This window comes from Pagrus major, chromosome 3, assembly GCF_040436345.1.
Source record: "Pagrus major chromosome 3, Pma_NU_1.0".
Classification (NCBI taxonomy): domain Eukaryota; kingdom Metazoa; phylum Chordata; class Actinopteri; order Spariformes; family Sparidae; genus Pagrus; species Pagrus major.
The window spans coordinates 14,677,343-14,705,035 of NC_133217.1; the positions used below are offsets into that span (position 1 = coordinate 14,677,343).

Here is a 27,693-nt window from a genome sequence, read left to right on the forward strand (position 1 = left end):
TTCTGCACCTTTATTCCTATTTATAATCATTTACATAATTTGTTAAGAAATCAGATTAAAATGTGTTATTGTGTGTGAATGTGTTAACGTTTTCATTTAGGTGCACCAGTGCAAGTGTAAAAAGTTAGTCTGGAGCCCTGCTATTGGAGATAAATAGTATATATATTCTGTACATGTGTCTTTTGAAGATCCACTGTAAACTACAGGTTCAGATGATCCATGGGCATGCAGTTTGGTTGGCCTGTTATTTGCTAGCCAACAAGAAAAATCTAGAAATGAAAACCTCTTCTTTCGTGCTTTTAATTTGAAGGATGGTTCACAGCTTCCTGTCTTCGGACTCCAGCTTGACGCAGCGCTGAGTGGGCGCGTCAGGTGGCGCGTGACGTCAACCCCAGTAACACCAGCGGGCTGTTGGCACAGCAGCAGGTCACCAGTCCACTCTGTGATATGAAAAGCCCTCCATGTTAGGCGCCTTGTGTTCCATTAACTTCAGGCCATTAAGACACAAAGAGAGGGAAAGAAACAGGCCTGCAGCACACTCTGTTCACACGGTTTATTGAACAATTCCACACACATCGGAGGACAAACAGAAGATACACTGCATGAGAAACATTCAAATAGGCAATAAAAAGACAAACATTTACAAGCCAAAGTAAACGGGCTAAAGATGAACCTCTGAAACAGTCTCGCGTGTGGATCGAGTGGTTGAAGGCGGCGGGGGCCTGGAGCATTGCAGTGCACTGGATGTGAGACACAACAACACACTGTGAGAGTAGAGATAACAGGGCAGGCAGAGGGTGGCTGTCAAGAAATACTTTCCATCCCCTGTGATATCACTCTGGGATTCGGGTGTGCACTTAATTTAAATTTATGGTTAAGAGAAATCTCGAAAGAAGCCGAAAAATTCCAAAAACAACACTAAAGCGCTAAAGATTTAGGATTCAGATTTGGGGGCAAACTGTGAACCACCAACAACCAGGAAGGAAGACTACAGGGCAGAACTAGGGTGTCATGTGACAATGAGACACCCAAACCGGGAAGGGCTTAAGCTGCAGTGTGGGCCTTTGTCGTAATGGTCATATGATAGTAACACTGATTAAAAACCTCCTCATAAAGTGACTTTAAACTCTCTGAGGTGCACTGCCTTGGAAACACTAAGAGACACACCTCAAGAAATGATCCATGCTACTGTGAAGCTGCACACTTTGATTTCCACATGAGGAGCCGACGTGTAAAATGCTTTTGACTGAAACCCTATGGGACTATATTACGTGTGTGTGTTTAAAACAGGATAGTTTGAGAGCTGCCCCACCTGAATCTACGTCACAACTATACATCCTCACTGCTTCTTTCCCTCGGTGAAGTGGAAAGTGACACCACTTCTCCCTCTTTCCTCCCCTCTCTTCGTCTGCATCACTCCAGTTGCCTAACCACAAACCGTCAGTTTTCACCCGTTTATCTTTCATCTAGCTCTTGTGTATCCTCTGTGTCAACAGACAGGCAGAGAAAGTAGGTTATCTGTCACATTCGTCTCCAAACCAACGGGGGGGATGTGTGTATTGCGGTAACGTCTGACTGTATTTCTGCATAACAAAGCCAGCTGAGGCTGATGTAATATTGCTGTGCTGTGGAACTTTAACTAACCAGATGGTGAATGATTAAGATATTTTGCATTGTACATGGCCACTGCTCACGTAGCCCCAATGTGTGTGTGTGTTTGTGTGTGTGTGTGTATGTGTGTGTGTGTGTTTGGTTCGGGGGGGGGGGGGGTCAACACAGTGCAACAGAGTGCACTCTTTGGGAAGCAAAGCCACTGAGACATTCAAGAACATGGTGGTGCATTTTTAGCAGTTGACTGTAAGTATGTGTGTGTGTGTGTGTGTGTGTGTGTTTGTGTTTGTGTTTGTGTTTGGATAAGAGTGTGTTGTTAAGTGTTTGGGCAGATGAGTTGAGGCCCGGAGCTTTAGGGCAGCTCTGCCCCAGCTGCAGGCCTCGTCTTGGGGCTTATCACTGCTGGCTGACCCCCATCTGCTGGTGGTCGGGCCCTGGTTCCCCCTCCATGTCAGCGTGGTAATGCTCGAAACTGTCGTCTTCTAAGTCTGGAAGGCCCAGCAGCTGACATGGGAAGAAGGAGAAGGTTGCGTTAGAGATTGTTTTGCATTAAGACGTGTCGGCTGACAGCTTTCGTTAGCCTACTACTTACTTTGCATCTTCTAATTATTCATGCAAAATCTAATCAACTAATAAATTATGATGTAATATTGTAGATTAAAGGTGCAGTATGTAAGAACTGGCCACCTGTTGAATTCATACTCAAAACAAATAGGGGACAGCATATCAGTTGATCAACTGCTAACTTCAGGAGTTCGAAGTTTTCTGAAAACCAGGGGACTACTAGCTTGGAACAGACAGGAGCTAGCTGGTTAGCATGCTAACTTCTGCAGAACAATCTCCACATTCTGTTGATAGTTTTATCTCATTTTTAAACTTTTATAAAACAATAAGTACACTTTTACCTTTCTGCCACATTAAAGTAATGCTTACACATCAGTGTAGCCATATAATACAATAATACAATATACTGTACATTTGATTTTGAAGTGGGCCATTCTGCATAATGAGTAATATGATTATTGCTCCTTTGAGTTATTGGGATTATTAGTACTTCTACCGCCACCTCCAAAGACCTTAGAAGATATGCTTATTCACTTTCTTGTTTCGTTTGATGAGACGATCTGTACCACTCTCATATCTGACTCAGGTCTGACCAAATTTAACAAACACCTAACACCTGCACGGCTGAAACTCACTAATTAAAACATTTAAGTGACACTGAGACTGTGGTGAAACAGTGACACATAGTTTTGCGGGGGGAATGTGCCAGATAATTTCTAGGCAAGATAAAGTAACTTCCTCATCATCACCGTGAGGCTGCCAGACAACTAGCTGACATCAATTAGTACTAGCTAGGACCTTCATTAGGCTTTATTTAAGCTGCAAACTTGGAGTTTGTCCAATTTTTTTGTTTATTTAACACACAAATTAATGGATTATAATACATTAAGGGATTTGAACTGGCTACAGCCTGATTTGAAGTGATCAACTTGAAGAGTCAGGCTTACTGTACATAGTATGTACAGTAAGCCTGACTCTTCAAGTTGATCAAAAAATAAAAGTCCTTTAATCATTTTGTTAATGCTTCAGTGGTTTTGCCCTTTATAAATCTCTAAAACCACGTTAATAATTAAAAACACATAACATTAACAATAGCTATCCATTTATTGCTTAACTTAACTGGCAAAAGACACTTTTTTTGCTTCAACTTATCATTATGAAGTAAAGGTTAGGGTTATGGATTGCACAGTGCAACGGCTGTAGAAAAATGACACCACCCGTGTATAGATTGGTGCCCTTTAAACCTCGCTTTCACTGTGCTATACTTAGAAGGACAAATTATGGCACAAAGGAAGCGAGTCTGCCATTGCACAACGAAAACAGGAAGAAACAGTAAGTATCAAAACCTGCCTAATTAAATCATATAACTGGAAAAGTCTTCTGTTTCCACTTGAACTATTCCTTTAAATGCCATTAGCAATTCTCAATTACACCATCACTGATGGATAAGTTAATGTAAAAAGTTTCACTGTGATGATTATTATCATTATTTTAATGACTACGTTTTTAAAGCAGCTACAGTGCCCTTCATTTTCTGTTGATCTGGCGGCCCCTGTGGGAAAAAAAGCCGTATCAGCACCACCACCTCTTGTCTGATTGATCGTGATCTGGCTAGCGTGCGCATTTTTTGATGACTGTGAAACAAATAAACTTTGTCCCAAATTGTCAAGAGGGTGATGAGTTCAAAAGCCTTTAATATCTCGTGGCTATTAAATCAGAACAACTGTAAAATTAGGGTTTCACGTTTCAGCCATTGAGGCCATATCAGGGCAAGTAAGAAATGGTCTCCTTTGTAAAGTTTGTTTTAGTGCAATACTGAACCGACAGACTACAGCTCAGCTTCTTTCCTCAGGCTGTGAGAATCCTCAGTTCATCCTCAGCACACTGCCGTAAATAGTTTTATTTTTATGACTCATTCAACCCTGAAAAGTCAGAATCCGACCCAGTGACAGACATTAAGAGTAAATATAATAACTATAAAGTCATAGCCATTCTTCTTGCTGATGCTCTTGTTGTCTTATATAGAAGATACAAAGACTGTTTCATAACCAGTTTCAAGTTCCTCGTGATACCTTTGAGTCTTAGTTGTTTCTTGCTTTCATTCTACCTTGTTCCTATTTACCAAAAAAAAGCTCGAGGACGAGAGTATCAAGAGCTGTTAATCATCATCTCTTCAAAATCACATCCAATAGACAAGATGGAGTTCAGCATGTTTTGTCCCCACCAGAGGGAACAGAATGTATCAGGTTTGTAACAGACACAGCAAGCAGAGGTCACTGCACTGTGGTTGATGAAGCGTGTTAAAAAAGAAAACTGTGACTCCCGAGTGGCGTCACTCATTTGTTTTTCCTTACAGGCCTGAAGGACGTGAAGACCTTCTCCAGCACCTCCAGCAGAGTCTTCTTCCCGCAGGAGGAGATGTAGTCCTGGGCCAGCTGGAGGAAGGGAAGGCAGTCCTCACTCTCGCTCCACACATGCTGCAGACGCAGATAAACACAGATTAGCCAATATATCATGCAAGTAGGGGAAGTGGGCTCAGAGCTGCACACCAGGTGATAGTGTAACACTTCCTCTAGCAGTGTAGCTTGGTGTTGGCCGTATAGTGACGTACAACTTGCAGGAATTAACAAGTAAACAAGTGAAGCAGGTCAGGGGCACAGAAAAAGTAGAGCAAAGCAATTAAACCAGATAAAGAGACGTTTCGTCAAGGACACGCAGCAGACGGAGGAGTGAAGATAACACAATAAGATATTCACCGAGGAAAAATAACTATAACAGTAAGATATCTAATAATGAAATGCAGGACAAATAGTTCCTGAATATATCTGAGTCAAGGATTATAAAGTAGATTATGATAAATTCTCTCTCTTTACTTTTGTCTTTAGCCTCAAGACAAAGTGGTGCATCCTGCTGAGGTGTTTCCTCATTTTGTTCATATAACGTTGCTTAAAATGTTTGGGTCCTCTTGAGAAAAGAAAACCACCAGCGTAGCTGTGAAGCCACTGATTTCTAAGTGGGAATGCACCGTGAGTTTTTGTATTACAATGTTATTCTGGACCTCTTTCTTTTAGACTTTGTCTTCTATCTGACATAACTCTCTCACTACAGGGCTGGTCTAGTCTGTGTGTTGTGGTAAGTGCACAACCTGCCGGTCTGGTGAGAACAGTGGGTCAGATATCAGAAAGTTTAGTGTGCTGATGGCCAATAAAACAGTATTAATTCAGGTTAATTGTAAATCTTCTAGCCAGATTAAGCTCAACTTTCTCAAGTTGTTGACTCCCTCAAGGAACTGAATTGTAAGACAAACACCAAAGCTCGGGGTAGATTATTGGCACAAATCTGCTTCACCTACTGTTGGTGTTGTTTAATTCGAGTCGAAAGGCCGTACTGTTAGGTTATGTATTAGGTAATACCATTAGGGGCGCCTGGCCAAGTGTGCAGCAGGTGTAAGAAAAACAAAAAACAATGTGTGCTCTGTAGTAGGCTCTGCCACTTATAGTAAAAGTTTGGGATACCCGCATGGTATTTTATTTTATTTTCATCATTATCATTATTTATTATTTTAGGAAATCATTTGGGATTATTGAGGTTTCAGTTGACATAAAGGTCTGAAGTATTTTCAGGTTAATCTTAATGATATTAAGGGATTTATATGTTTACTGTTAAAACATGAAACCTTCATTTACACTTTAAAAGCTTCTTAAGTTGTCAGATAAGGTTGGGTTCATGCCAAACATGAGGATAATTAATGAGTAAATTAATACTATGGTCATTTTTAATACGCCTAATTTAAGAGTTTTTAAAGGCTGGAAAACTACTTAAAGTAAAGCCATGAAAGAAATTCCTTAAAGGTGCAATATGTAAAAATTGGCCACCTGTTGAGATTAGACTCCAAACAAATAGGGGGCAGCATACCACCAAAGCAACCGCTTAGCACTCGTAACAGAAGCTGCCATTGGCTAGTTAGTGCAGTTAGCTCAGTTAGCCGTGCAGCTAGCGGTCCAGACTGGGAGCTCAGCGCACTGGGGAAGCTACTCTAGCACAGTAGCTTTGAGTTGGAAGGGGCTAGCTGGTTAGCATGCCATCTCTGCAGCACAATAAATAGACACTAAACGTCAAAATTGTTATTTCTGTACATTCTTTTGATAAGTTCAGTTGATTTTTGAAAGCTTTGAACTAAAATTACATACTTATGTATTGCACTATATAACCATAAATAAAAACATCAACAGAATGTGAATGAACAACATTTTTGACATTTCTTTGAATTGTGTTTCAGAGATATCTACTAAAGTTAGCATGCTAACCAGCTAGCCCCGTCACGGTCCAAAGCTCCTGTGCTAGCAGTGAAACGACAGCTATATTGTGCAGCAGTAAGCAGTTACTCTGGTGACGTTATCACTGTGTGAATTGATGGACCTTTAAGGTAAAAACATTAGGGATTTGAATTCATAGTGTGTAGCAGGGACACACCCTACTGTGAGAGTTTTAAGGGTCATGTGAGAGTCATGTGAATCAGCCCGAGGGAAACACTTCTACAGCATTGTAGACACAGTCCTGCTCTCACTGCTCAGGGATGGTTGTTCCAGGTTGACGCTGATGGATGGACTCTCACATGGGTGGGTGTGCCTCTGCTGCACTGGCAAAACCTCATCTTTCAGCTGATCTCACAGAGCTAATCCAATTGCCCTTGTTTATCAGCTGCTGAATGCTGTATCACATGACCTGCATGACTGAAAACTACAAAAATGTACCCTGAGGGAAATTACAGAGCACCAACAGTGATGTGCGGCAACACTGTTATCACGGTGTAACTGATCTAACAGCGCCCTCTGGTGAATGGGCAGGGCAGTGATACACAGTTTTGAGTGGAAAAACAGGATAAACTGAGAAAAAACTATGTGGGTGAGAGTGTGTGTGTGTGTGTGTGTGTGTGTGTGTGTGTGAGAGAGAGAGAGAGAGAGAGAGAGAGAGAGAGAGAGAGAGAGAGAGAGAGAATGTGAGACGGCCCGCTGATAGATGTATTGATCGAGCAAGAGTAACTAGATCTAAGAGTCCTGCAGAGAGATGGAGAGTTATTCTAGCTGCTTTGAGAGTGCAGAGCAGAGAACGGTGTGTGTTTCTGTGTGTGTGTGTCCTGCAGCAGTTGACACACATCAGATACAAGAACTGATGGTTGCGAGGGAGATAAAGTGAAGCAAAAGGAAGGAGTTCACTAACCTCATCATGTATTTATATACCTGCATCTTGCGCGTATGTAACCCTCTGCTATGTGTATTCTCTGTAATGAAAGGAAAGCCCCAGCCTAAGCAGCCATGCATGCTCTGCTGTCTGCAGGACAGAAGGGGCGAGGCCTGCAGACACACAACACAGGCACGCTCTGTGTGACATAATGTGTTATTGAGTGAACAGACGCCCTGGCTCCTGGGTCATCTCCATCTGCTCCCCGCCCTGTTAGCCCCTGTCACAGAGCAGGAGGAGCTTTAGGGCTCACAGCACCACCACTGCAGCACACTGCTATAGGATGCATAGTGAGCGGTATCCAGACAGCCTGTAGATCATCAGAGTGGTGCGACTATTAAAGATACTGCGCTCATATCTTCTTTAGTGCGTCTGGAGTTTGGGGGATTTTAAAAACTGAAGGAGTTTATGTTCAACAATTACAGACAAATTACACAGGATACGAGTCTGATATTGCTTTTTCTAGATGTTTTAGGTGATAAAAAGAAACATTAAATCAAAATGTTTTTGGATTTGTTATTTCTCTACTATTCGAACGTGGAGAATTCTTCCAAAACTGGGTGAAAGGCCAAAAGCAAGGAATTTATGTGCCAGTATTTTATTGTATTGTTAAGATACAAAATGGAAATAAAACCCCAAGTTCACCCAAAAATTTAAATTCAGTCAGTATCTACTCAGCCCCACGCCAATGGAAAGTCAGGTCCACAAAGTATTTTTGGAGCTTTCCAGATAAACAGTGTTGCAGCATTCTTCCAAACAACTGAAATAGACAGGGGCTTGTTTTATGAAGTAAAAAACATAAACTGCCAAAAGATGCCACACTGATTTGAAAAGACATCATTCACACCCTGGACACACGTTCAAGCTCGTGCACCCACTTCAGATGGGGTGCGTGCTAATGCTTTTAGCTGAGCAGCTACAGTGAAGATTTAGGCTTTAAAAAGGGGGCAAATAATGTCTTTTCAAATTAATTTGAGAATTTGGGGCTTCCAGGGACTTGGGTTTGACTGGAGGTCATTTTATGAGAGGTCTCCATCTGCTTCAGTTGTTTAGGAGAATGCTGCAACTAAGCCAAAAAGCTCTTTAAATATCTATCTATCTATCTATCTATCTATCTATCTAGTCAGTCAATGAAGGAAAGTTGGGGTCCTAGTATTATATTGCATTTTTACAATACAATAGGTGCTTGCTTTCGGTCTGTGGCCAAGTCTCGGTTTGGGCCCCCCATGAGGAAAGTTTGGGCACCCCTGCCTTATACTATTGTAATAGTAAACTACTCAAACAGTTAAATGAAGAATCAAATATATAAATTTGCAGACTTCATTCGTATCCAGGCAAACATTTCTTCTGAGAGTGGTGTAATCTGGACCCAACACTGGAAAACTGACAATAATTCATTCAGAGTAAAGATATGAAAATGCGTCAATAACAGTTAATTATTCATTGTACGTCTGCAGAAAATAAACGTTTTTGATCAGTTAAATCAGTAGATCATCTCTGGAGAGATGTGGGCCTACCTGCACACCTGGGCTGCTGTCAAATCTGTGTGTATGCAGCCTTCATATAAGTAACAGTAATGTAACGAAGAAGACCCTTCAGAAGAAAAGCAGCCAGTGTGTTATTTATATATGCACCGATGTAGATGCGCCGTTGTGTAACTGTTATACCTTGTGCTGCGACTGCAAAATGGTCTACGGGTCTTTTATTTTGAAAGGAGCAGGCCTCGTGTGTTTTTTAACCTGGCTCGCTCGGCGCTGTTGTGGTTCAGAGGGTTATCGCAGTTGATTATGATGGAGGAAAAACACCATCGACAGCGTGGGGTGCGGGGGGTGCGGGGTGTGCACCCAAACTGAAATGACATCATCCCCCTCAAATCTTCGCCCAGCACCCCCCCTCCCCTCCTATGTCCATCAGCTGAAAAAACCGGGACCAACCGGGACAACCCCACCTCCAGCCCACCCTCGACACACCTACAAGAACACACACAGACACACACAGCCTGAGGCCCTGCAGAGGCTCACTTACGAAATTGTCGGTGCCGCCGGGACACAGCACGTAGAAGGAGACGCCGGGCTCTGCGTAAAAGTCCAGCCGCCTCTCGTCGTCCTCCTCGGCGAAGATGAGGTCGAACGGGTTACCGGAGCACCACTTCTCCGCCGCCTCCACCAGATGCTTGAACTCCATCCTCTGTTGTCCGCTCTGCGGTGTCCCTGGCTCCGGAGCTTGATGTCGATCTCTCTGGCCGTCACGGCGATGATGCTCAAGACACAAAAAACAGCTGATCGGACAGCAGCATCAGCAGCCTCCACTACCGCATCTCCTCTAGCGCACCGTCTGCATGGCCCGGGAACACAGATAACACAGTTGGTGCATAGAGCCTACCGGGTCTGGTGCTCATCCGTTCTCAAAGCCCCATTCCTCTCTTCCTCCCCACGTTATGAAATCAGCCCGTCGGTCGCATACATGCATACGCAGGAGGACGCTGGAAAAAACGCGATGACGAACAGTGGAGCCGGGCAGCCGTCCATATCTGAGGCGCTGTATAGGCCTACTCCCAAGGCAGAGTGTGAACCTGCTGACATCATGAACTCAAGCCTTTTGGAGATTTAACATTATGCAAGATAGTGTAGAAGCTGCTGTAGTGTCAGGAGCATTAAAGATTGATACGAGGACTGAGAATAACTGTGGACAGATACTGCAGTGGAATACTTTCATATAGACTGAATTATTGAAGGATCAGTTCACCTCAGTCACTAGAATAAAAATATTGTACAGTATAGCCTACATAACTGTATCAATGACAGTGGTGTTTTACCTGCTGAGGATGAGTAAGCCTAAAATTAAAGGCTCAATATGTAAGAATTGTACACATAGTCTAACTATAACTGTTATGTCAAAAGACGTATATAGTGTTTTTGGAGGCTAACCCAGAAGTTAGTATCGCCATTAAAACCCATTAAAAAAAACTCATAGACTTTGGGATGAGGGAACCGGAAGTTCAAAAATGCTAACTGATTTCCAGGTTTTAGGACTCATTACTGCAGCACTTTACTCAGTGCGTAATTTTGGAGTACAAAGAAAAGGTACTTACATTTAAATGCACCGTCATCTGTCAAATGTCTGTGCTCTCTCAGCAGTGTTTATATTCGCGCGACATATCTTCCGCTGTGCAGAGGATTGTGGGTCAGAATAATCAAATCAAATCAATTTTATTTATACAGCCCAAAATCACAATCACATTGCCTCAGTGGGCTTTACAATCTGTACAGTGGACGACATCCTCTGTCCTTAGACCCTCGATTGAAAATGGTGTCAGAAATAGCCAGAAAAGCCTGCTGGCTTGAGAACTGCAAAATGTGACCTGATGTAGTCTGAAACCTTGGTACTTTTGGCATACTGCATTTCACATACTTCATATTGGAAAATACCAAATCTTTTTCAGGCATACGTGGGCTCAGTAAAGTAGACTAATCATTTTAGGTTGTTAAAATTGTTTAGCTCATACAACTTAAATGTAATAATCTACTTTACTGTTGATTCTGAGGTAATCAGTTCCTGACTTTTTTAAAGTCAACTTTTAAAATTTACATTGCAGTGTTCACTAGATAAAGTTGCTCAACTAAATCTTCATGAATGAATGATACGCCGTACCAATCGCTCTAAGAATGAGGATTAAGGTCCTGTTACTGCTGGTTCTGGTTCAGTACAGGATGCGCCAGAATTCACAGCCATAAAAATCCACAAGATATCATGGGGACTAAGAATAAAGGGTGTAAACAGAATACAGTTAGCAGCAGTTAGCAAGAAGGCACTTGCTAACTGCTGCCCCTATTTGTTGTTAGTATGAATTCAAAAGGTGGCCAATTCTTACATATTGCACCTTTAAAACTCCAGTCAGGTGAAGGCTTTTTGTAAGAATTTTTATTTTAAAAATAAAAAAGATTATTGTACATGATTACTGGAAAGAAATTAGCCTACTCTATCCTCAAGCTCAGAAAGTAAAATATGATAATAATAACAATAATAATAATAATAATAATAATAATAATAATGATAATAATAATAATGATGATGATGATAATAGTAGTACTAGTACTAGTAGTAGTAGTAGTAGTAGAAACCTTACAAAACAACAGCTCCATTCTGATCCACTGCTCTACATAAACACTCAGAGTGTTTACAGGAATCCAGCCTGCTGCCATCGTCATGCCTCCAGTCTGACCCTCCCTGCTCCCAGGAGTCCTCACCACCAGAGGGCGACTGAAACCAGCCCACAACTCAGGCTGGAGCTGCGTCAAGCTGCCCACAGGAAGCTCCAATAACACCGGAACAACACAGACTGTGTCCTGTCAAAATAAAAGCGTGTTTTGGGGAAAAGTAGGTAGATCTGGACAAATGTCACGAGTTAAATTCAGTACAATAAAGTAACAGACCATTATTTAAATGCATGGTTACTGACGTCCCACTCAAAAGATTAGACTTTATGACACTTCTTTTATCACTACCAGACAACGACAAATCACAACTGGTTAATGGTTGTAGGCTTATTTTTGTAAAATCTTTAAATCAAAATGACAGTATATGAGCATATTTAATTTTGAAATAGTCAAATAAACGACTGGTCAGGCCCTGAACTATTTAAAGCAATATATAGAAATACACTTTGTGCAAGTTGTGTAGGTGTTTGAGGCTAAATCATTACATCCAACAAGCCAACATCATGTAAGTGAGGGCTTTCAGGTTTGAGTGTAGGAAACTGTGAGTGTGATCAGGACAGTCCTGCAAAAACAGAGCCTGGCTCTCCGTAGGACAGCAACGAATAGACAATCAACTGGTCGATCGAAAGAAAATAATAGCCAATTATTTTCACATTTTAATATCGTTTTAGTTATTTTTCAAAGATTTGCTGCTTTTCTTTGTCATTTAAGATAGTAAATGAAGAGTCTTTGGCTTTGGGACTGTTGGTTGGACTGAAAAAGACATCTGAAGACGGGCTCTGGGGAATTATGATGAGCATTTTTCTGCATTTTTTTTATAACAGAATAATAATCATTAGTTGCAGCCCTGACATTTCCATGAATAAAAAACTGTTACAATTTTAAGATAAGTTAAATGTAAGACAGCCAATAAAAGCCAGCTGAGAATACAAATATTTTTTGTTTGATTAGAGTTTCTAATACATGTATACACTTTAAACATGTGATCATGTCATACCCTGCGCACATTTCGACTTTAGAGCATGCAGCTACACTACATGTGCTTTTATTTTGAAAGTCCACACCAGAAGTAGCGCTATGGATCACTATAGTAAGTTTCATACTTTCTTTTCCACAGTTGGTCTGTCGCTCCCTGAGGTTGAGGTCCTCCACAGTCTGAGCTCTCCCTGCGGCTCAGACGCGCTCCTCAGCAGTCGGCGGCTCCTCCAGACTCGCAGCCTCCAGCAGCCTGGAGCAGGAGATGTGCCCTTTGTGAGGGTCAGTGAGGGCGGATCACCGCTGCACACCCCTCGCTGTCCAGCACCCCGCGGGGTCGCGCTTTGTTTGCAGTGAGGACCTCCTGTTTCTTTCGCTAAAAAAACCTCCAGAATCCCTCAAAATGGACCCTTTACAGAACAACGGTGAGGAGGACTCGCAGTGTGCCGAGGAGGAGGAAGAAGAAGTGGATCCAAGAATCCAGGTGAGCTTTTTGTTTCTCTTTTTCCTTATAGATCCAGATGTTGCCCCCGGTGAAAGTGACATTGAGGTGAACATGTGGAGCCCAGTGACAAGAAGTGTCAGGCTGTGTGGAATAAAAATGCTAATGTTACACTCAGTGGAACAATTATAGAGAATAAAAGCCATTAAGAGGTGAAATATTACTACTTTATTACATTTCTACTATATTACAGCAATTACAGTGCACTTAAAATATTTCATTGTTAACTGAGGGTTGCTTTTAGTCATCATGTACAATGTTCCTGGTGTCATTAAATAGATTTTAAGAGAGTATCTGTCCCTTTAATGCCATATCAGAGCACACACACACACACACACACACACACACACACACATACACATACACACACACACACAAAACACACACACTGAGGGCTGCATGCTCAGTAATTTGGTAAACAGAAGTCTGTGTTAACCATATGCCTCTCCCTCTCTCCATGTATGCCATGTTTCCTGTAAACAGGGAGAGCTGGAGAAGTTAAACCAGTCCACAGACGACATTAACCGCTGGGAGAGTGAGCTGGAGGTAAGACAAAACACCAACCACTGACGGCGCTGTCGTCGTCATTAGTGCCTCTCCCTGCTGGGGTAAACACTGCCAGCCACGGCTGAGCTGCTGCTGCAAAAACACTCATCTATTAAAGAGCCATTAAGTCTCACTTTCAGACTTCAGATCTGATGCTTTGATATAAACAAGTCCCTGCTTAACAACGGGGGCCGCTGCGCAGAGACAGTTTGCCTGAGATGACTTGAGAACATGGAAATGTTTCTAAATGCGGGAGCTGCTTCTGAGGGAAAATGTGGAAAAACTGAAGCAGCGAGCGTCACTCCTACATAATTACACTGCACTGTATGAACTCTCAGAGCTACAAGAGGCAGACTATGATCTGAATGTTAAATATAATATCTAAATGGCACATTTGGTGCAGTCTCAATCCCGAGTGTCTCCTCGTTTCCTCGCAGCTCCCTCAGCCTTTAAAAAACATATCCTTTTAAAGAGGAGAGAGGCTGTTAAATGCAGAGAGGAGCAACTGAAAGATAGGTGGTAGGGTTTTTTTTTTTTTTTCTTTTACAGCGCCCACTTGGATTTGAATGTGTGCTAGGAGGGTTACTGTTCTGCAAAAGTTAAAACATTCCAGAGGCAGGCCACGGTTTTTCTTTTCCTCAAAGTAGGCCTCTTCTGTTTCTCATTAGACTTTCACTCACGTCCGAACACCACAAACCAACCAGTGCTGGAATCATTTTAACAACTGACAGAGAGGCAGAGAGAGACAAGAGATGCTTAAGTCATGTTTTTAAGTTAAAGGCTGGATAATTATTATGGATCCTGGTTATTTTTTATCCATCTGGTGCCAAGAAATCAACTCAAAAAGGCAAATTTCTTCTGCTCTTTTGGGCAAAATCTCCATGCAACAGTTGTGTCAGCAGAGTCACTGATATAAATATATCCACAGACATAGGCAAACAGAAAAGTGAAAGAAGGCCATTCATCACGGGGCAGAATGAAAGTCAGGAGCTGAAGAATGTGAAAAGTGCCTCAAGCAGGCCGCCGGTTATTTTCCTACAGAGTCTGGAGTTGATTAAGAACGATGTGCGGTAGATTCGGAGGATTCAGGGAAAGCTGAGCCAATGAGGTTAAATCCATGCTCACATATGAGGTTCTGCGCTCTGCCAACAGGGAGGTAAACCTCTCATGCGCCCTGGCAGAGATACTGTAGAAGATGGAGTGTGTTGGAGATACAGAGACAGTGAATGTGTGCCATCATTAAAGGGGCACTGTGTTTTGGAGAAGAAATTCAAACTCAGAAGTTTAATATTTACAATACTAATGAAGTAATCCAAACTCAGAATTTTTTTTCGTTTGCATTATTTGAAGCTGGAAAGGTGGCAGGGTCCGTGTTGCTCTTTAAAGTTTCTTTATTCAGTCATGAAAACGAAGAGGGTCAATGAAGATCTTCCTCTTCTGATTAAAATGTCTTCCCCAAAACTACATAGTGCACCTTTAAGTATATATGACCAACAGCAGCACAGACTGCATGCTGTGTCACTGTCTCGGGGCAGGAACAGGAAGTCAGGATGTCACAGGAATTGTGCTTCCTGTAGCGCCCTCTCCCAATTCCCTATTTCACCCCCGCTTGTATTCCTCCGTCAGTTTTATGCACAGGATGCAGGTGCTGCTGCCTTTCAAACTCTCCTTTTTTTGTAAAGGAGAAGCACAACTGTACACACACACACACTCACACACACAAATGCACACACACACAAACTCACATACATACAAACAGGTGGCCTGCCCCAGTAACCCCGCCGTATAGATGAGATGATGATAGACCTCATATATAAGAATAACAGGTCTACTGTCACCTTGGGAATAATGCCAAAAGTGCACACACAAACACACACACACACACACACACACACACACTCATGCTATAAGTCACTACTCAAGAATGTGTATAGGCTATAGGTATATAAGGTTTGCCCACCAACACCCATTGGAGTGAAAAAAGAAAAAACAACACTGAGGTACAGCTGGTGCGTAAATCAGTGACTGTGCTTGTGTTTGGGTAATGTTTGATGACTTGGCCAAATGGGCCAGCAGGACAGCACCAGCTACAAGCCAACGTGTGGTTAATGCTTAAGACATTCAGCACAAGAGTAACAACACAGTCTTGGGAGAGTTAATTACCCGAACTGATTTTTACCTTTTATCGGCCTTTTTATTGAAATGGTTTGACCATGGCAGTGCTGAAGTGCCTGTTCTGAGCTACAGTATAAACTAACAAGATGAGAGTGGACAGCCGTGCCATTTGTTCTGTTAGGCTGTGCTAAGCCCAGCGGTGCTCTGAGCTGATCATCAACAAGCCAACATGCTCACACATGTAAATGTTTAGCAGGTCTGTTTACCATGATCCCTAGCTTAGTTTAGTTTGTGAGCACATTGCAAATTAGCATTCAACACAAGGTAGTGCAGAGGCTGATGGGAATGTAATTCGTTCTGTACTGGAAAAATTAAATCTTTGATCAGATGATGGGACTCGATGAGGGGTCTTTAACATTTTCCAGGCCAAGGACCCATCAGTTGATAGATTGACGGAGCAGGGCCCCTCTACTACATATTCACTGTAACTTTTCATCATTTGATGGTATAGTGTCTTGTAACAGGGTGAATGTTGTCTCTGGGGACACCAAATCGCACAAAATGCCGATCTCTACATAATGTTGTGGCAGTTCCCACCTCCACAACATCTTTAAATGCAGCATTATGACTGTAGATTGCTACGTTTCAAAGCTAATATCTTTGTGTGTGTGTGTGTGTGTGTGTGTGTGTGTGTGTGTGTGTGTGTAGGACTGCCGTCAGCGGTTCCGTGCGGTGCTGGTGGAGGCGACGGTGAAGCTGGACGAGCAGGTGAAGAGGATCGGACGGGCTGTGGACGACTCCAAACCGTACTGGGAAGCCCGCAAAGTAGCGAGACAGGTACGCGCGCACACACACTCATACACACACACGGTCACAGAGGTGAGCTGGAGTGACTCCGAGGTCGGCAGACAGAGAGTGTGAGGGCAGGCTTACTGAGGATTAGCAATGAGAAGTTTAAAGAGCTCAGCTTATATCTACTTAAAGGGAGCACAGTCACATGACGTCTATTTTTATACTCAGTCTTACCTCTGTGTGCTGAGATAGTGTCACACACACATCGACTCGCTGTGGGGAAGGGGAATTGTCTGACTGAAAGTGCTGCACCTGACGTGTTTTTCATAATCCGACTCGCTTTCTTCGCTGCATCTTAGAAGTCTCTGTGTTTTCATGCTTGCTGCACTGTTACAGGTACATGCAAAGTAGGTCGACTGACTAACGGTGCTGTTCTCTCTCCGGTGGATCGTGTCCTTAACTGTCTAATTGCTCCGGCACGTTCAGGCCTCGATCTGATTGGATACTAGCAGAAATTTAGAGTCCAGCGTCCCCCTCCTTTCAGCCAATAAGGAAGAAGCTTTTGAGTCATCCATCAGAAGGCTGACATTTGTGTGTCAGAGCTGAGCTGCCAAACTGAAATAGATTGTGTACATGTGCGTGCGTGTCTTTGTGTGTGTCCTTGCTTATCTCTGTTGCAGTATGACAAACTACCTGCCAGTGGCTTCTGCTTCTGACAGGAACACGTGAGGGACCAGGATTACCGGGAGGTTTTGAATTTTGATGGAACCAGAGTTCACGTGAAAGGATCAGAAGCGCTCCCTAGCTTTGTGTGTGTGTGTGTGTGTGTGTGTGTGTGTGTGTGTGTGATCAGGGGGATTCAATAGAGAAAAGCCGATGAAGGCCTCGCCTCGGGTTAAACTGGTGTGTTGTACGGCAATGATTTATGGATGAATATTTAATATTTAATACATGACCTACTTTGAAGGGATTCAAATGCTTACCCTCACTGACCCCACCACAAACACACACACACACACACACACCCACAGTATTGCACCCACCCCCACCCATAAGCCCATCTCAGCCCCCAACCCCCCATGTTTACCCCCCGACATTCCAACAGACGGGGGGCGGTGTATAGGAATTTGCCTCTACTGTCCTATCTTTTGTCCTTTTTACCCAGCATTCTCTTCTGCACCACTGCCTGTCTGTCTGTCTGTCTGTCTGTCTGTCTCCTGCACCCCTCTCTTCTTTCTCAGCTCCCAAAAACTGTAAAGTTTCGGAGACAAAGGTGTCAGACTGCGTGACAGCGTCTGACATGTGAATTATAAATGAGTCACGTCCATAGTTACACACACATGACAAAAACACCCTTCAGTGGGATGATATGAACAGGAGTCATGCAGATGCGAGGTGACAGTGTGTCATGATTTCAGACCTAAGCCATTGTGTTGTTTGCCTGAGAGAGTCAGATACTGTGGGCTTCATGACATCAAGTTAATTAACTGATAACAGTGCTCAGTCATTTGCATGCTGTGTCTCGCTCAGCAGGCTTTTGTGCCTTTAAGATAACCGCAAACTGTGTCCTCGGCTTTTGATGCCTGTTACTCACCAGGGTGCTAAAGACTCGTCTTCAGTTCTTTTTTTGCCCACTATAGAAAAACAAAGCATCACATTGTCACTATGTTTGGTGAGCTTAAGTGACAACACAATGACTAAACACAAACAAACCATGCATGAGAAAGGAAGTGCACTGCTGCTCTGCCCAGGAAGTCCTGTGAAGGAGGGTGTAAGGGACGGGCAGTGCGCTGCAGTAAGGGCGTGTGCTTCAGTAAACTGAAGTGCTACAATCCTTACAGTGCCTTGCTTGTTGTGTAGATGATGGTAGATCAAATCCATTACGCCAGCTCACATGGCATGTAGCCACCACACAACAACTTCTGTTGTCAGGCGTCACAAACAAAGTATTTTCGAGCATGTCAGAGCCTTTATATGCCTAATGAAATGCCAACATAGAAGCCCCCAGGAAGAGCGGCAGGCTTTGAAACTAACTAATCATAATGGCCAAACTGTATAATTACACTTGATGCTCCGGGGCCAGAAGGGCCCAGAAGCTTACATTGTAAAAGAAGTGGCTATAAAATGGTGGATACAGTCCCCATGAAATGACTCATTCTAGTATCAGAATTTGAACTATTCAGTCTCATAACATTTGGAAAGTCTAGAAAAGCTGCACAATTAATCATTTTATTCCCATTCAAGTTAGCCAGGCGCTAAACAGGGAGTTAGCCGGCTCGCTTGTCGGAAGTCTCTTGTTTGCACTGTCTTTGGGCCCCACAACCGGGAAGATTCCTGTACTTCTACACCTGGGAATTCGAGCTTTTTTGGCTTCATGCGCCACCGAGCAGCTTTCATAGGAATGAATGGGGCACCGCCTCCGACGCTGTATCCAGAATTTACTTGTTATATCCATGACACAGCTAGCTAGACAATTTAGCCAACATAGGAAATAAAAGGGCGCGCTGTCAGGCAGGCAAACGTTAAGACAAACACTAGCTTGTTTCATTCATCCGTAGACATCTGAAACAATCTAATTCAGAATCTCTGAAGGTAAGAAAGTAAGGTGTATACAGCTAGCTAGATAGCTACTAACATAATAATTAGCGTTGCTGCAGCATAGACCTGACATCAAGGTTAAAATGGTATGGTCCAGTTTAGGGGTGTCTGAAATTGTATTAGAAATTTCTTCCAGGCATGAATATAGGAAATATAGATTGTAATATTTAAGATTACAGGCAAGAAGGGTATATAAATGTTTCGACCCTCCTGACCTGTTGTTTTTACCTCTTTCTTGAGTGTCCAAGTCTTAATTAGGGGGGTCAAACCCCAACAATCGCCCCCGTAATTCAAACCCTGTTGATAGTGTTTCTCTTCATCAAATATCCATCATCCTCCTTCTGTTATCCCTGCGCCCCCTCTCTCCTCTGAGCCTGGGAAATGGGTCATCATGGGGGGACAAAGAGGAGGGGTGCATCTTGCCAGTCAAACTAACAGATTAAGCCACACACAAAGAGAAAATGTTATCTTCCACTCCCTTCCTCTATCTCTTCACCTTCTCCAAGGGGTCTCGACAACCGCAGATAGCTTATCTAACCAGTGCAACACTCTAATATGACAACAATAGCGACAGGGAAGATGCCAGCTTTGGATTTCCTTGAATTTGTGTGAGACGATGCAGACCTGTGCTTCCTCACGTCACTGTTTGAGCGTTTATCATAAACAAGGCAGACAGTGGCAGGGGTTCATGTTACAGAGGTTAATGTAACAGAAAGCAAGGGAAGGCCGTGAGAAGAAATGTGCAACAGCCGAGAGAACTACGCTGATGTTTGGGGGAGTCTGATATGTTACGTAAAGCTTTCTACTGTGAGATGTTCTGCTTGTTTTCATCTTCACTGCTTGACAACTCCATTTTGTCTCGTATTGCCAGTTTTCGCAACAAATAGAATGATAAACGCATCGGACTAAGTGTGCAAGGCTTCTGTGCATAAAAAAACAGACTTGGTTTGCAAAAGTCTTTAGCATCCAAGTGTAAGCTTGTTCAATTTATTCCGAAATAACGTCCCTTGGGTGGTACCCTACAGGGAGGGACTGGGCCTCTCTATTGCACTTAGATATGTCTCCAGACACATGACTATAAATGAATGCCAATGTTGCTCCGTTCCTCCTGGAGGTGTAATAAGTTAACTGTTTGCTGACATGATCACCATTATAGCTTTGTGATAATATATGATGATGACAGTATTGTGTGACAAATTGTTGTGCGACCTCTAAGTGGCCAAAAATCAATGAAAAGCTCCAGGCCTCATTAATCACATGCTAAAGTAGTCAATCAATCTGCTGTAGGAGATTACACATATATCAAATCCCTAAAATTTCATGTGTCTAATGCGCGCAGCGATAAAGGCTTATAATGACTTATTGCAGTATAATAACTCTGCCTTATTTTGTTATGTATTGCTGTGTATTTTCTAAAATACAGCACCTTTCAGCAAAATAAAGTCGAGGAAATAAAGTAACTGAAAACACTGTTCTCACTCCAACAAAAATACATTTGGATTTAAAACAATTTCTGTTAGAAACTGTGAAACGGTCTATAGTTCAAACATGAATGGATGACTTTATTTCATAGTAAAAGTGCCCATTTAGCTGCAACAATGACATACAATAATCCATTCAAAATACACCACGATAGAAACACAAACGAGACCACCAGGTTTGTTTTCATTGTACTGTGCAGTCAATGCAAACAGACGATACTGTTGAAACAGGACAAGGGGCAGAATGACAGGCTTGAAGGGTATGATTTAAAATGTCAAAGGGCTGTACGCCATTTACAACAAGCGTTTGCCCTTCAGTTTGAGGAAAGTTGTCCCATTAAAATATTGCACTGAACATAATGTACTGTAACCCAATACTGCATTTAAAGGACCAGAGGATGTGTATCAGCGGCACAGCCAGTTGTTGCGTAACTTTGGCTGTCTCTGACACAAGTGAAATTATTTGCCAGATAACTTGCAGCTGCATTGTTCACAGATGTGTTTGCTGCGACCCTTTGACTCCTATAAACCACTGAGTTTCTTAAAATGAAAATCTGCAAGATCGATAAGAGCACAAGGGTGTTGTTTTTGTTCATTCTGAATGTGATTCGCATGTGATATGTAGAGGCACATTATTCTGACAACATCATCATAACCAATGTGTATGGTATATGTATGTATAAATCATAGCACCAGCTTTCTTCACTGCTGCTTTGCCACAAGTTCCTTCAGAAGCCTTTTTGGTTTTTTGCTTTATTTCATGCCTTTAATATGACATCTGTCCCCAACACTGATGTTAAATCCTGGTGATGTCATCAGCTCGGTAATATGTCTTCCCAAGAAAAAGGTCACAATTAGATTTGCAAATTCATTGTCTAACCGAACTCTCATTATTTCCATCTTATTCAAGGAAATCTGATTGCAGTTACTGTAACTGCTTCATCTTGGTTTCCAGCCAATATGCAGAACTTTAAGTCATGCCTGCTGGAGGGGAGAGAGTGGGTCCAAATATGTCCAGCATGATGGGAATAATCCTCCTATTGACTGTGACTGTGGGCAGGAAGAGCCCACTGACAGTGTGTCAAATTTTCTTAGTGACAAAGCTTCTGTTTGTCCATTAGATGAAAGCACGGTTGTCTTTCTGTGCGTGTGTGTGTGGGTGCAGTGCAAAATCTCTTTGTCCCTCTGTGGCTGTCATGAGGAATCAACCGCGGTTCCTTCAGAGGAAATATAGGTCATAAAATACACACAGTCAGACATACACTGAAAGGACTACTGCTGAACTCATGTGACAGCAAATACTGGGCTGGTGGTTGTAATGAAGAACCAGAAAGAGAATTTTAAGTGGTTTGAAGCTGTCAGGATGCTCTGATTTACAGTCTCTGTCTGCAGAATTCAGTGAAATCTCAGTCAAACATGAAACCCTGACCTCCACTGCTGTAATATTTATATATAATTTTCAAGCTGGACACTTTGCTGCCACATTTTCTAATATCATAACTATCCCACTCTCTGAACTTAAGGCCCAGGTTGAAGCCCAAAAGGCAACTCAGGAGTTCCAGCGGGCGGTGGAGATCCTGCGGGCCGCCAAGGAGACCATCGCCCTGGCCGAGGAGAGGCTGCTGGAGGAGGACAGCCGCCAGTTTGATTCTGCCTGGCAGGAAATGCTCAACCACGCCACACAGAGGGTACGAACATGATGCAAGACAGCTGAAATATACCAATCCTAACTAGTCATTTGTGCGTAAGGGTGAAAGGGGTAGTCGATGTGATTATACTGGAATTGTCGATCTTTGCAGTAAAAATAAACCTTCCTCGATTACTTCAGGTGATGGAGGCCGAGCAGGCGAGAACACGCAGTGAAGCCGAACACAGAAAAACAGCAGCCAATTACAATTCCTGCATCAGCCACATGAGGCAGCTGGAGAAGAAACTCAAGCGTTCAATCAACAAATCCAGGTCTGTGCCTTTGTTTCCCTTTCTTTCCCTTTCTTTCCCCCTATCTGGGCCTCGCTATGTGAGTGAGTTTGTGTGTGAGAAAGAGGGGCTCCGTTTATGTCATCTGATGCGGTCCAGATGTTTCATGCGTTGGTTGTGCAGCGTTGGGGTGTACTCCCTTTGTAAGAGCCAAGGAATGTGAGTGCTCACAGAGGAGTGTTATTCTTCCAGCGGTTTTTCTCCAGTGACAGTTGGCAAAGCTTCTCCTCCCTCTCTCTCAGTTTTTCTTCTTTTTCTCCCCCTGTAGGCCGTATTTCGAAATGAAAGCCAAGTATTATCTACAACTTGAGGTATGTATGCTAGCAGGCTTTTAAATCGATTAGGTTAAAGCAACATTATGTAACTTTTTGCCTTAAAATAACAGCTTGAAAATCATTTTGATGGGACAGTGTCTTGTAACAGGGTGAATGGTGTCTCTGTCTCATCCACTCTGCCCCCATCATTTGTAGTAGTAGTCCCATAGAGTAGGCCACCAACACTCCCCCTAAACTCCCAATCCAGGCGGATTCAGCTAACATGACTGCTAGCTGCACGGTTAACTGAGCTAACTAGCTAATGGTAGCTACAATTAGCAGCTATGTTTGGAGCTGTTTAGAGTTTGACAGGTGTCCAGTTCTTACATACTGCACCTTTAACACAGAAGGTGCGTTTACTAAGAAACCGGGTTTGATTTCTCATAGCAACTGAAGCGTCTTGTGGATGAGCGTCAAGCCAAACTTGTGGTTGCCAAGGCTGAGTACCGCGCAGCACTACGCAACCTAGAGACCATCTCCGAAGAGATCCATGCCCAGCGACGTTCCCTCGCCATGGGAACCAGGGAGCAGGGTGTTGGTGCGGAGGGAGACGGAGGCAACGATGACATCGCCAACTTCAAGATGGAGTCAGACGGTCTGTCAAGTGAGTAGAAGCGGAGCGTAGAAATGAATCATCGGTCATCCACTTCATCCATCCACATGTTTTGTCGGTGCATCTGCATGTTTAATGTGCATATCTGTGTGTGTGTGTGTGTGTTTCAGTGGTGTCCGTGTCAATTGACGAAGAGGGCAGCCACAGTAGCAGCTCAGAGGAGGAGACCGACACTCACTCCACCTCCTCACCCCGAGCCATGCCCTCCTCACCTTCCTCGTCCTCCTCCCATCCTTCCACCTCTGCCTCCACCCCCCCTGACATGCCCTGTCCTTACCCCTCCTCCTCGCTCTACAGCCCCTGCTCCTACCTCTCTTCCTCTCCCACTTCCTCCATCCTCTCCTCCCCCTGTCCCGGTGGCCTGCAGTTAGTGAGTCCATGTAGCTCTCATGACCCAGACTCAGCGTGCGGTTCTGGGCATGCCTCACCTCTCCTGGGCCCCCGCAGCCAGTGCAGTGGAGCTTCCTCTCCAGACTGCGACCAGGAGAGAGGTGTGTGTTCATCGCATCAGTGTGTACATGTGTGTCGACTTGTGATTTGATTCTTCATCTTCTGTTTGTATTTTATGTAACATTGAAGAAACAGTTCAATGTATTTGGAAATATACTCATACTTCTTCCAACAGAGCTGGAGTCAGGTTGTGGTTCAGCCTAGCTTGGCATTAAGACTGGAAACAAGGTCAACCTCTAAAGCTAACTAATTAAGAAGTTATTTAGCGAGGTATAATTATGCAATTAGCTGTTTTAGAAGGAGTTACATACGGTAACAAATAACAGTTTATCCATCCACATGTTTTGTCTCTGTAGGTAGAAAATTTTATCAAACCTGGCAACCTCACTGTGACAGCAAGTCTCCAGGAAGTGACCAGCTATTGTTTGCCAAGAAATAGTTACAAATTATACAAATTATTAACTAGCCAGCTTTAGAAGTGTTGGAAGGTGCATTTTTTAACTCTGGACAGAGCCAGACTCGCTGTTTAAGTCATCATAAATGGGTTTGTGGGTCTATATCAGATTTAGGCCCTCTTACCTTGTTCAAGAGAAAAAACTGTCATTTCCAACAAGTGTTTAAAGGTGCTCAGTTGAGTTTTCTTGTAAACAAACAAAGGTGTTGTTTACCTTCAATGTTTCTCAACAAAATGCATCGTGGGTAATCCTTATACAAGGATTTATTGGATGCATTTTCTTCCTCATCTAATACAATCTTACAATCTCAACCACAAAATTAATGGCTAAACAATTGTATAGTGACAGGAATATATCTTATGGCTTCCTCCTCGAGAGGATAATCGATACACTGGCGCCAAATGTCGATGTGTAGGCGCTCTAAACAGATTCCCCTGACAGTCTGACTTAACAGAGTCAGTACTTCATGACTTCCTTGTGGTGTAAGCTTCTGTAAACTTAATTTACACAGATTGAAAATAATTTATTGAGGCACAGCTGTATCTTTCACTTTAAACATTTGCTGTTCGTCCTTTTGATAGTGTATGGATATTGTTCGTCGGAATGATGTCACACATGGACAAGTGTGTGTTGATAAAGAATCACTTTGTATTCATTGTTTCATCTCAGTTCATGTCAAATTCTATGAAATTGACACCACAATGCAGTAATAAGTACATAATTCCTGCTCGTATTTTGTATTCTCCAGTTAGAAAGATATGGTTGATGATTGTCTTGCAGTGTATCAATTCAATGTATCAAACAGAATCGCTTTATTGTGATATTATCATTATCGTGGGCACCATATCGTGAATTACCCCTGATTCCCACCCCTACTACACAGTTTCTCTGGGTTTTATCTAATATGATGTTGTGTATATTTTTAGGGACCAAAATCAGTGTTGTATATCTTTAACCTAGATCATTGTCAGGCAAATTACTCCAGTGTTTCCAAAAAAGTACTGGGAAGATGGAAAACTGTGAAAGTGGCATTAAAGCTGCATTAAACTCTGAGTATTAGTACTTTTTTTGTCTGTGCTGTGGAATCTAAACTCTCCTACTCGTGTTTGGTTTTCAATAAACGTCTTGATCACGCAGTAAAGATAAACTTGTATATCCTTAGTTTACCTTAACATGCAGATGTACTCACCATTGCTCGCCCTGTGGTTCTGTGTGTGTGCTGTAGGTGACAGAGCGGAGGGAGCGGAGGCGACGCTCGAAGCCGGTTTGAACAAGCTGACCTTGACTGTAGCACAAAAGGAAGAAGGGGACTCAGGGGACGAGCAAGACCCCCCTTTCATTAACCCTGACGTTTCCTCTCCCAGCTCGGCCACAACCGTTCTATTACTCAACGGTGTCTAATGAACGCCTGTCTGACTCTGAAACACTAACTGTGGCCATCTTCAAGCCTCAAACTGGACTGTGTGGCAGAAGACGTGGCTGGTTGAAGTGCACACTCCCAGCTCCAACCAACCTGACATTATGTCTCCATATTGTCTCAGCATCAGATGGTGTCATATTAAAGGTGCTATATGTATTGTGTTTGACCATCAGTACATCTTTGTCAAATACATTGTGAACCCATGTAGTTGCAGTGTAAACAAATGAGAACAGGGGCAGAAGGATTTACTAGTGCTAGCGTTATTCAAAAGACTACATTTCCCATAAATCTCCTTGCTTTCTGCTGCAAAGAAGATGTTGCTTGTAGCCATGGAACTTATTTCATTAACTCTGTTTCTGCTAAAAGAAGAATACTTTGTGCCATAAAGACATTTGTGTTGTACAGTACGGCAAATTTTCTCTCTTTTGGCTCATTGTAGAGGCTGTCAGTCCTCCAACAGTGGTGCAACGTTTTTTTACAGTGATCAGCGTCAAAGTTGAACATTTATCGATGTTGATATGCTACAGTCGGCACCACAAAGAGACGTTTTGTATTAATGTGAACAGGGAGCCTCTTCTTTGGGTCTGAATCTCCACCAGGATAAAAACGGGACTAAACCAGAGGTGGGATATTCCAATACGACTTGTTCTACCTTGATCACTGAGCTCCTCCTGTAACTCCTAAAAGTCCATTTGAAACGTACAATGTGGTGACTGTTTTGGAGGAACAGCTGCCAAGGAGGAAAGTGGAGTGCAAGCAGTACCCCGAGCACTAAACTAAAGAAGAGACTGTCCTCAGACTGGACTGAAACACAAATAGTCCTCCGTTTGTGTTTGTCAATGAGTAAGTGAGTGTTCTTCAGCACAGCCCACCATCTGTGGTGGAGGTGATCGAGTGAATGTTTTTTTTTTGAGTGTGTCTGTTTTAGAGAAATGCTCAAATACTAGCCTGTAGTGCATATATTCTATATTTATACCACTGTATTCTTGTAAATGAACAATGTTTTGTGGTGACTGTTATTGTTTAACACAAAATAAGCAATAAACACATGCTACACTTAACTGATTATTTTTATATCAGTCTTTGAGAATGTCTGAAAGCACTTAAAGCAACATTATGTAGTCATTTGTATTTGGCGCCCCCCACTGGTTCAGAGGGCAACACAACTGTTGACATACAAATCATTGGTCTCTGTAACAATTTGGCAGATATAATCAGAGGTAATACCTCATCACCGTACTTTATTTTTCTCGTTAAGGCTCATTACTTTAGTTTAAACGCCTCCAAGGGGAATTATCAATAATTTTTATTCAGCGTCACTGCACGCCGCCTTCCCAACGTCACAAGACTGATTTCAACCTATCAATGCACATCACGCACGGCAGACGTAGCGAGACGAAATGACATAAAAGATGCAACGAGACGGAAACAGGGAGACTTGAGTGGGGAGAAAAGGTGTTTAGTGACAAAGTCAGCGACATGGATGAAACTGAACCAGTCAACAAGACGTTCCCTCTTTAAAAGATATTAATGAGACTTCACATGAGGTTCATTTAGCTCTGCACAGAAATCTCCTTCAGAGGGATATCTTTTACTTTTATACTTGAGAACATTTCAGAGCCTTCAGAGTAAAGAAGTTGAATCAGTACTTATATTTTTACTGAGTCTCTATTTACACAAATACACAAGTATCTGTGCTTCTACTTGTAAAGAATGTGTGTACTTTTGCCACCTCCTGATGTAAGGTAACATTACATGCTAACTACAAACAAACGCAGTTATGATGAAAAACTAGCGAGTTGACAACTTTGCTAACACAGCT

The 27,693-nt window shown here is 42.8% G+C and overlaps 2 protein-coding genes across 2 annotated transcripts; one reads left to right on the plus strand and one right to left on the minus strand.

The window, feature by feature from the left end:
- Window positions 1-540: 540 nt before the first annotated feature.
- Window positions 541-9,648, minus strand: mturn (maturin, neural progenitor differentiation regulator homolog (Xenopus)). The gene is made up of 3 exons (XM_073463646.1): window positions 9,442-9,648; window positions 4,530-4,652; window positions 541-2,115 (listed from the first exon to the last, which is right to left on the minus strand). The coding sequence occupies exons 1-3, from the start codon at window positions 9,598-9,600 to the stop codon at window positions 2,008-2,010; spliced, it is 390 nt and encodes a 129-aa protein (XP_073319747.1). The 5' UTR covers window positions 9,601-9,648; the 3' UTR covers window positions 541-2,007.
- On the plus strand, window positions 4,713-26,932 carry LOC140994059 (SH3 domain-binding protein 5-like). The gene is made up of 11 exons (XM_073463645.1): window positions 4,713-4,952; window positions 11,600-11,793; window positions 12,751-13,092; window positions 13,594-13,656; window positions 16,480-16,608; window positions 22,166-22,330; window positions 22,471-22,601; window positions 22,888-22,930; window positions 23,321-23,537; window positions 23,657-24,037; window positions 25,677-26,932. Exons 3-11 carry the CDS (start codon window positions 13,012-13,014, stop codon window positions 25,850-25,852), a joined length of 1,386 nt encoding a protein of 461 aa, XP_073319746.1. The 5' UTR covers window positions 4,713-4,952; window positions 11,600-11,793; window positions 12,751-13,011; the 3' UTR covers window positions 25,853-26,932.
- Window positions 26,933-27,693: the final 761 nt, after the last annotated feature.

Coding starts and splice junctions, on each gene's coding strand:
- mturn (XM_073463646.1), bottom strand. CDS start 9,600: ATGGAGTTCAAGCATCTGGTGGAGGCGGCGGAGAAGTGGTGCTCCGGT. Junction 4,653..9,441: donor CCGGCGGCACCGACAATTTC/GTAAGTGAGCCT, acceptor CTGCGTCTGCAG/CATGTGTGGAGCGAGAGTGA. Junction 2,116..4,529: donor TCTTCACGTCCTTCAGGCCT/GTAAGGAAAAAC, acceptor TTCCCATGTCAG/CTGCTGGGCCTTCCAGACTT.
- LOC140994059 (XM_073463645.1), top strand. CDS start 13,012: ATGGACCCTTTACAGAACAACGGTGAGGAGGACTCGCAGTGTGCCGAG. Junction 13,657..16,479: donor GCTGGGAGAGTGAGCTGGAG/GTAAGACAAAAC, acceptor GTGTGTGTGTAG/GACTGCCGTCAGCGGTTCCG. Junction 24,038..25,676: donor AGACTGCGACCAGGAGAGAG/GTGTGTGTTCAT, acceptor TGTGTGCTGTAG/GTGACAGAGCGGAGGGAGCG.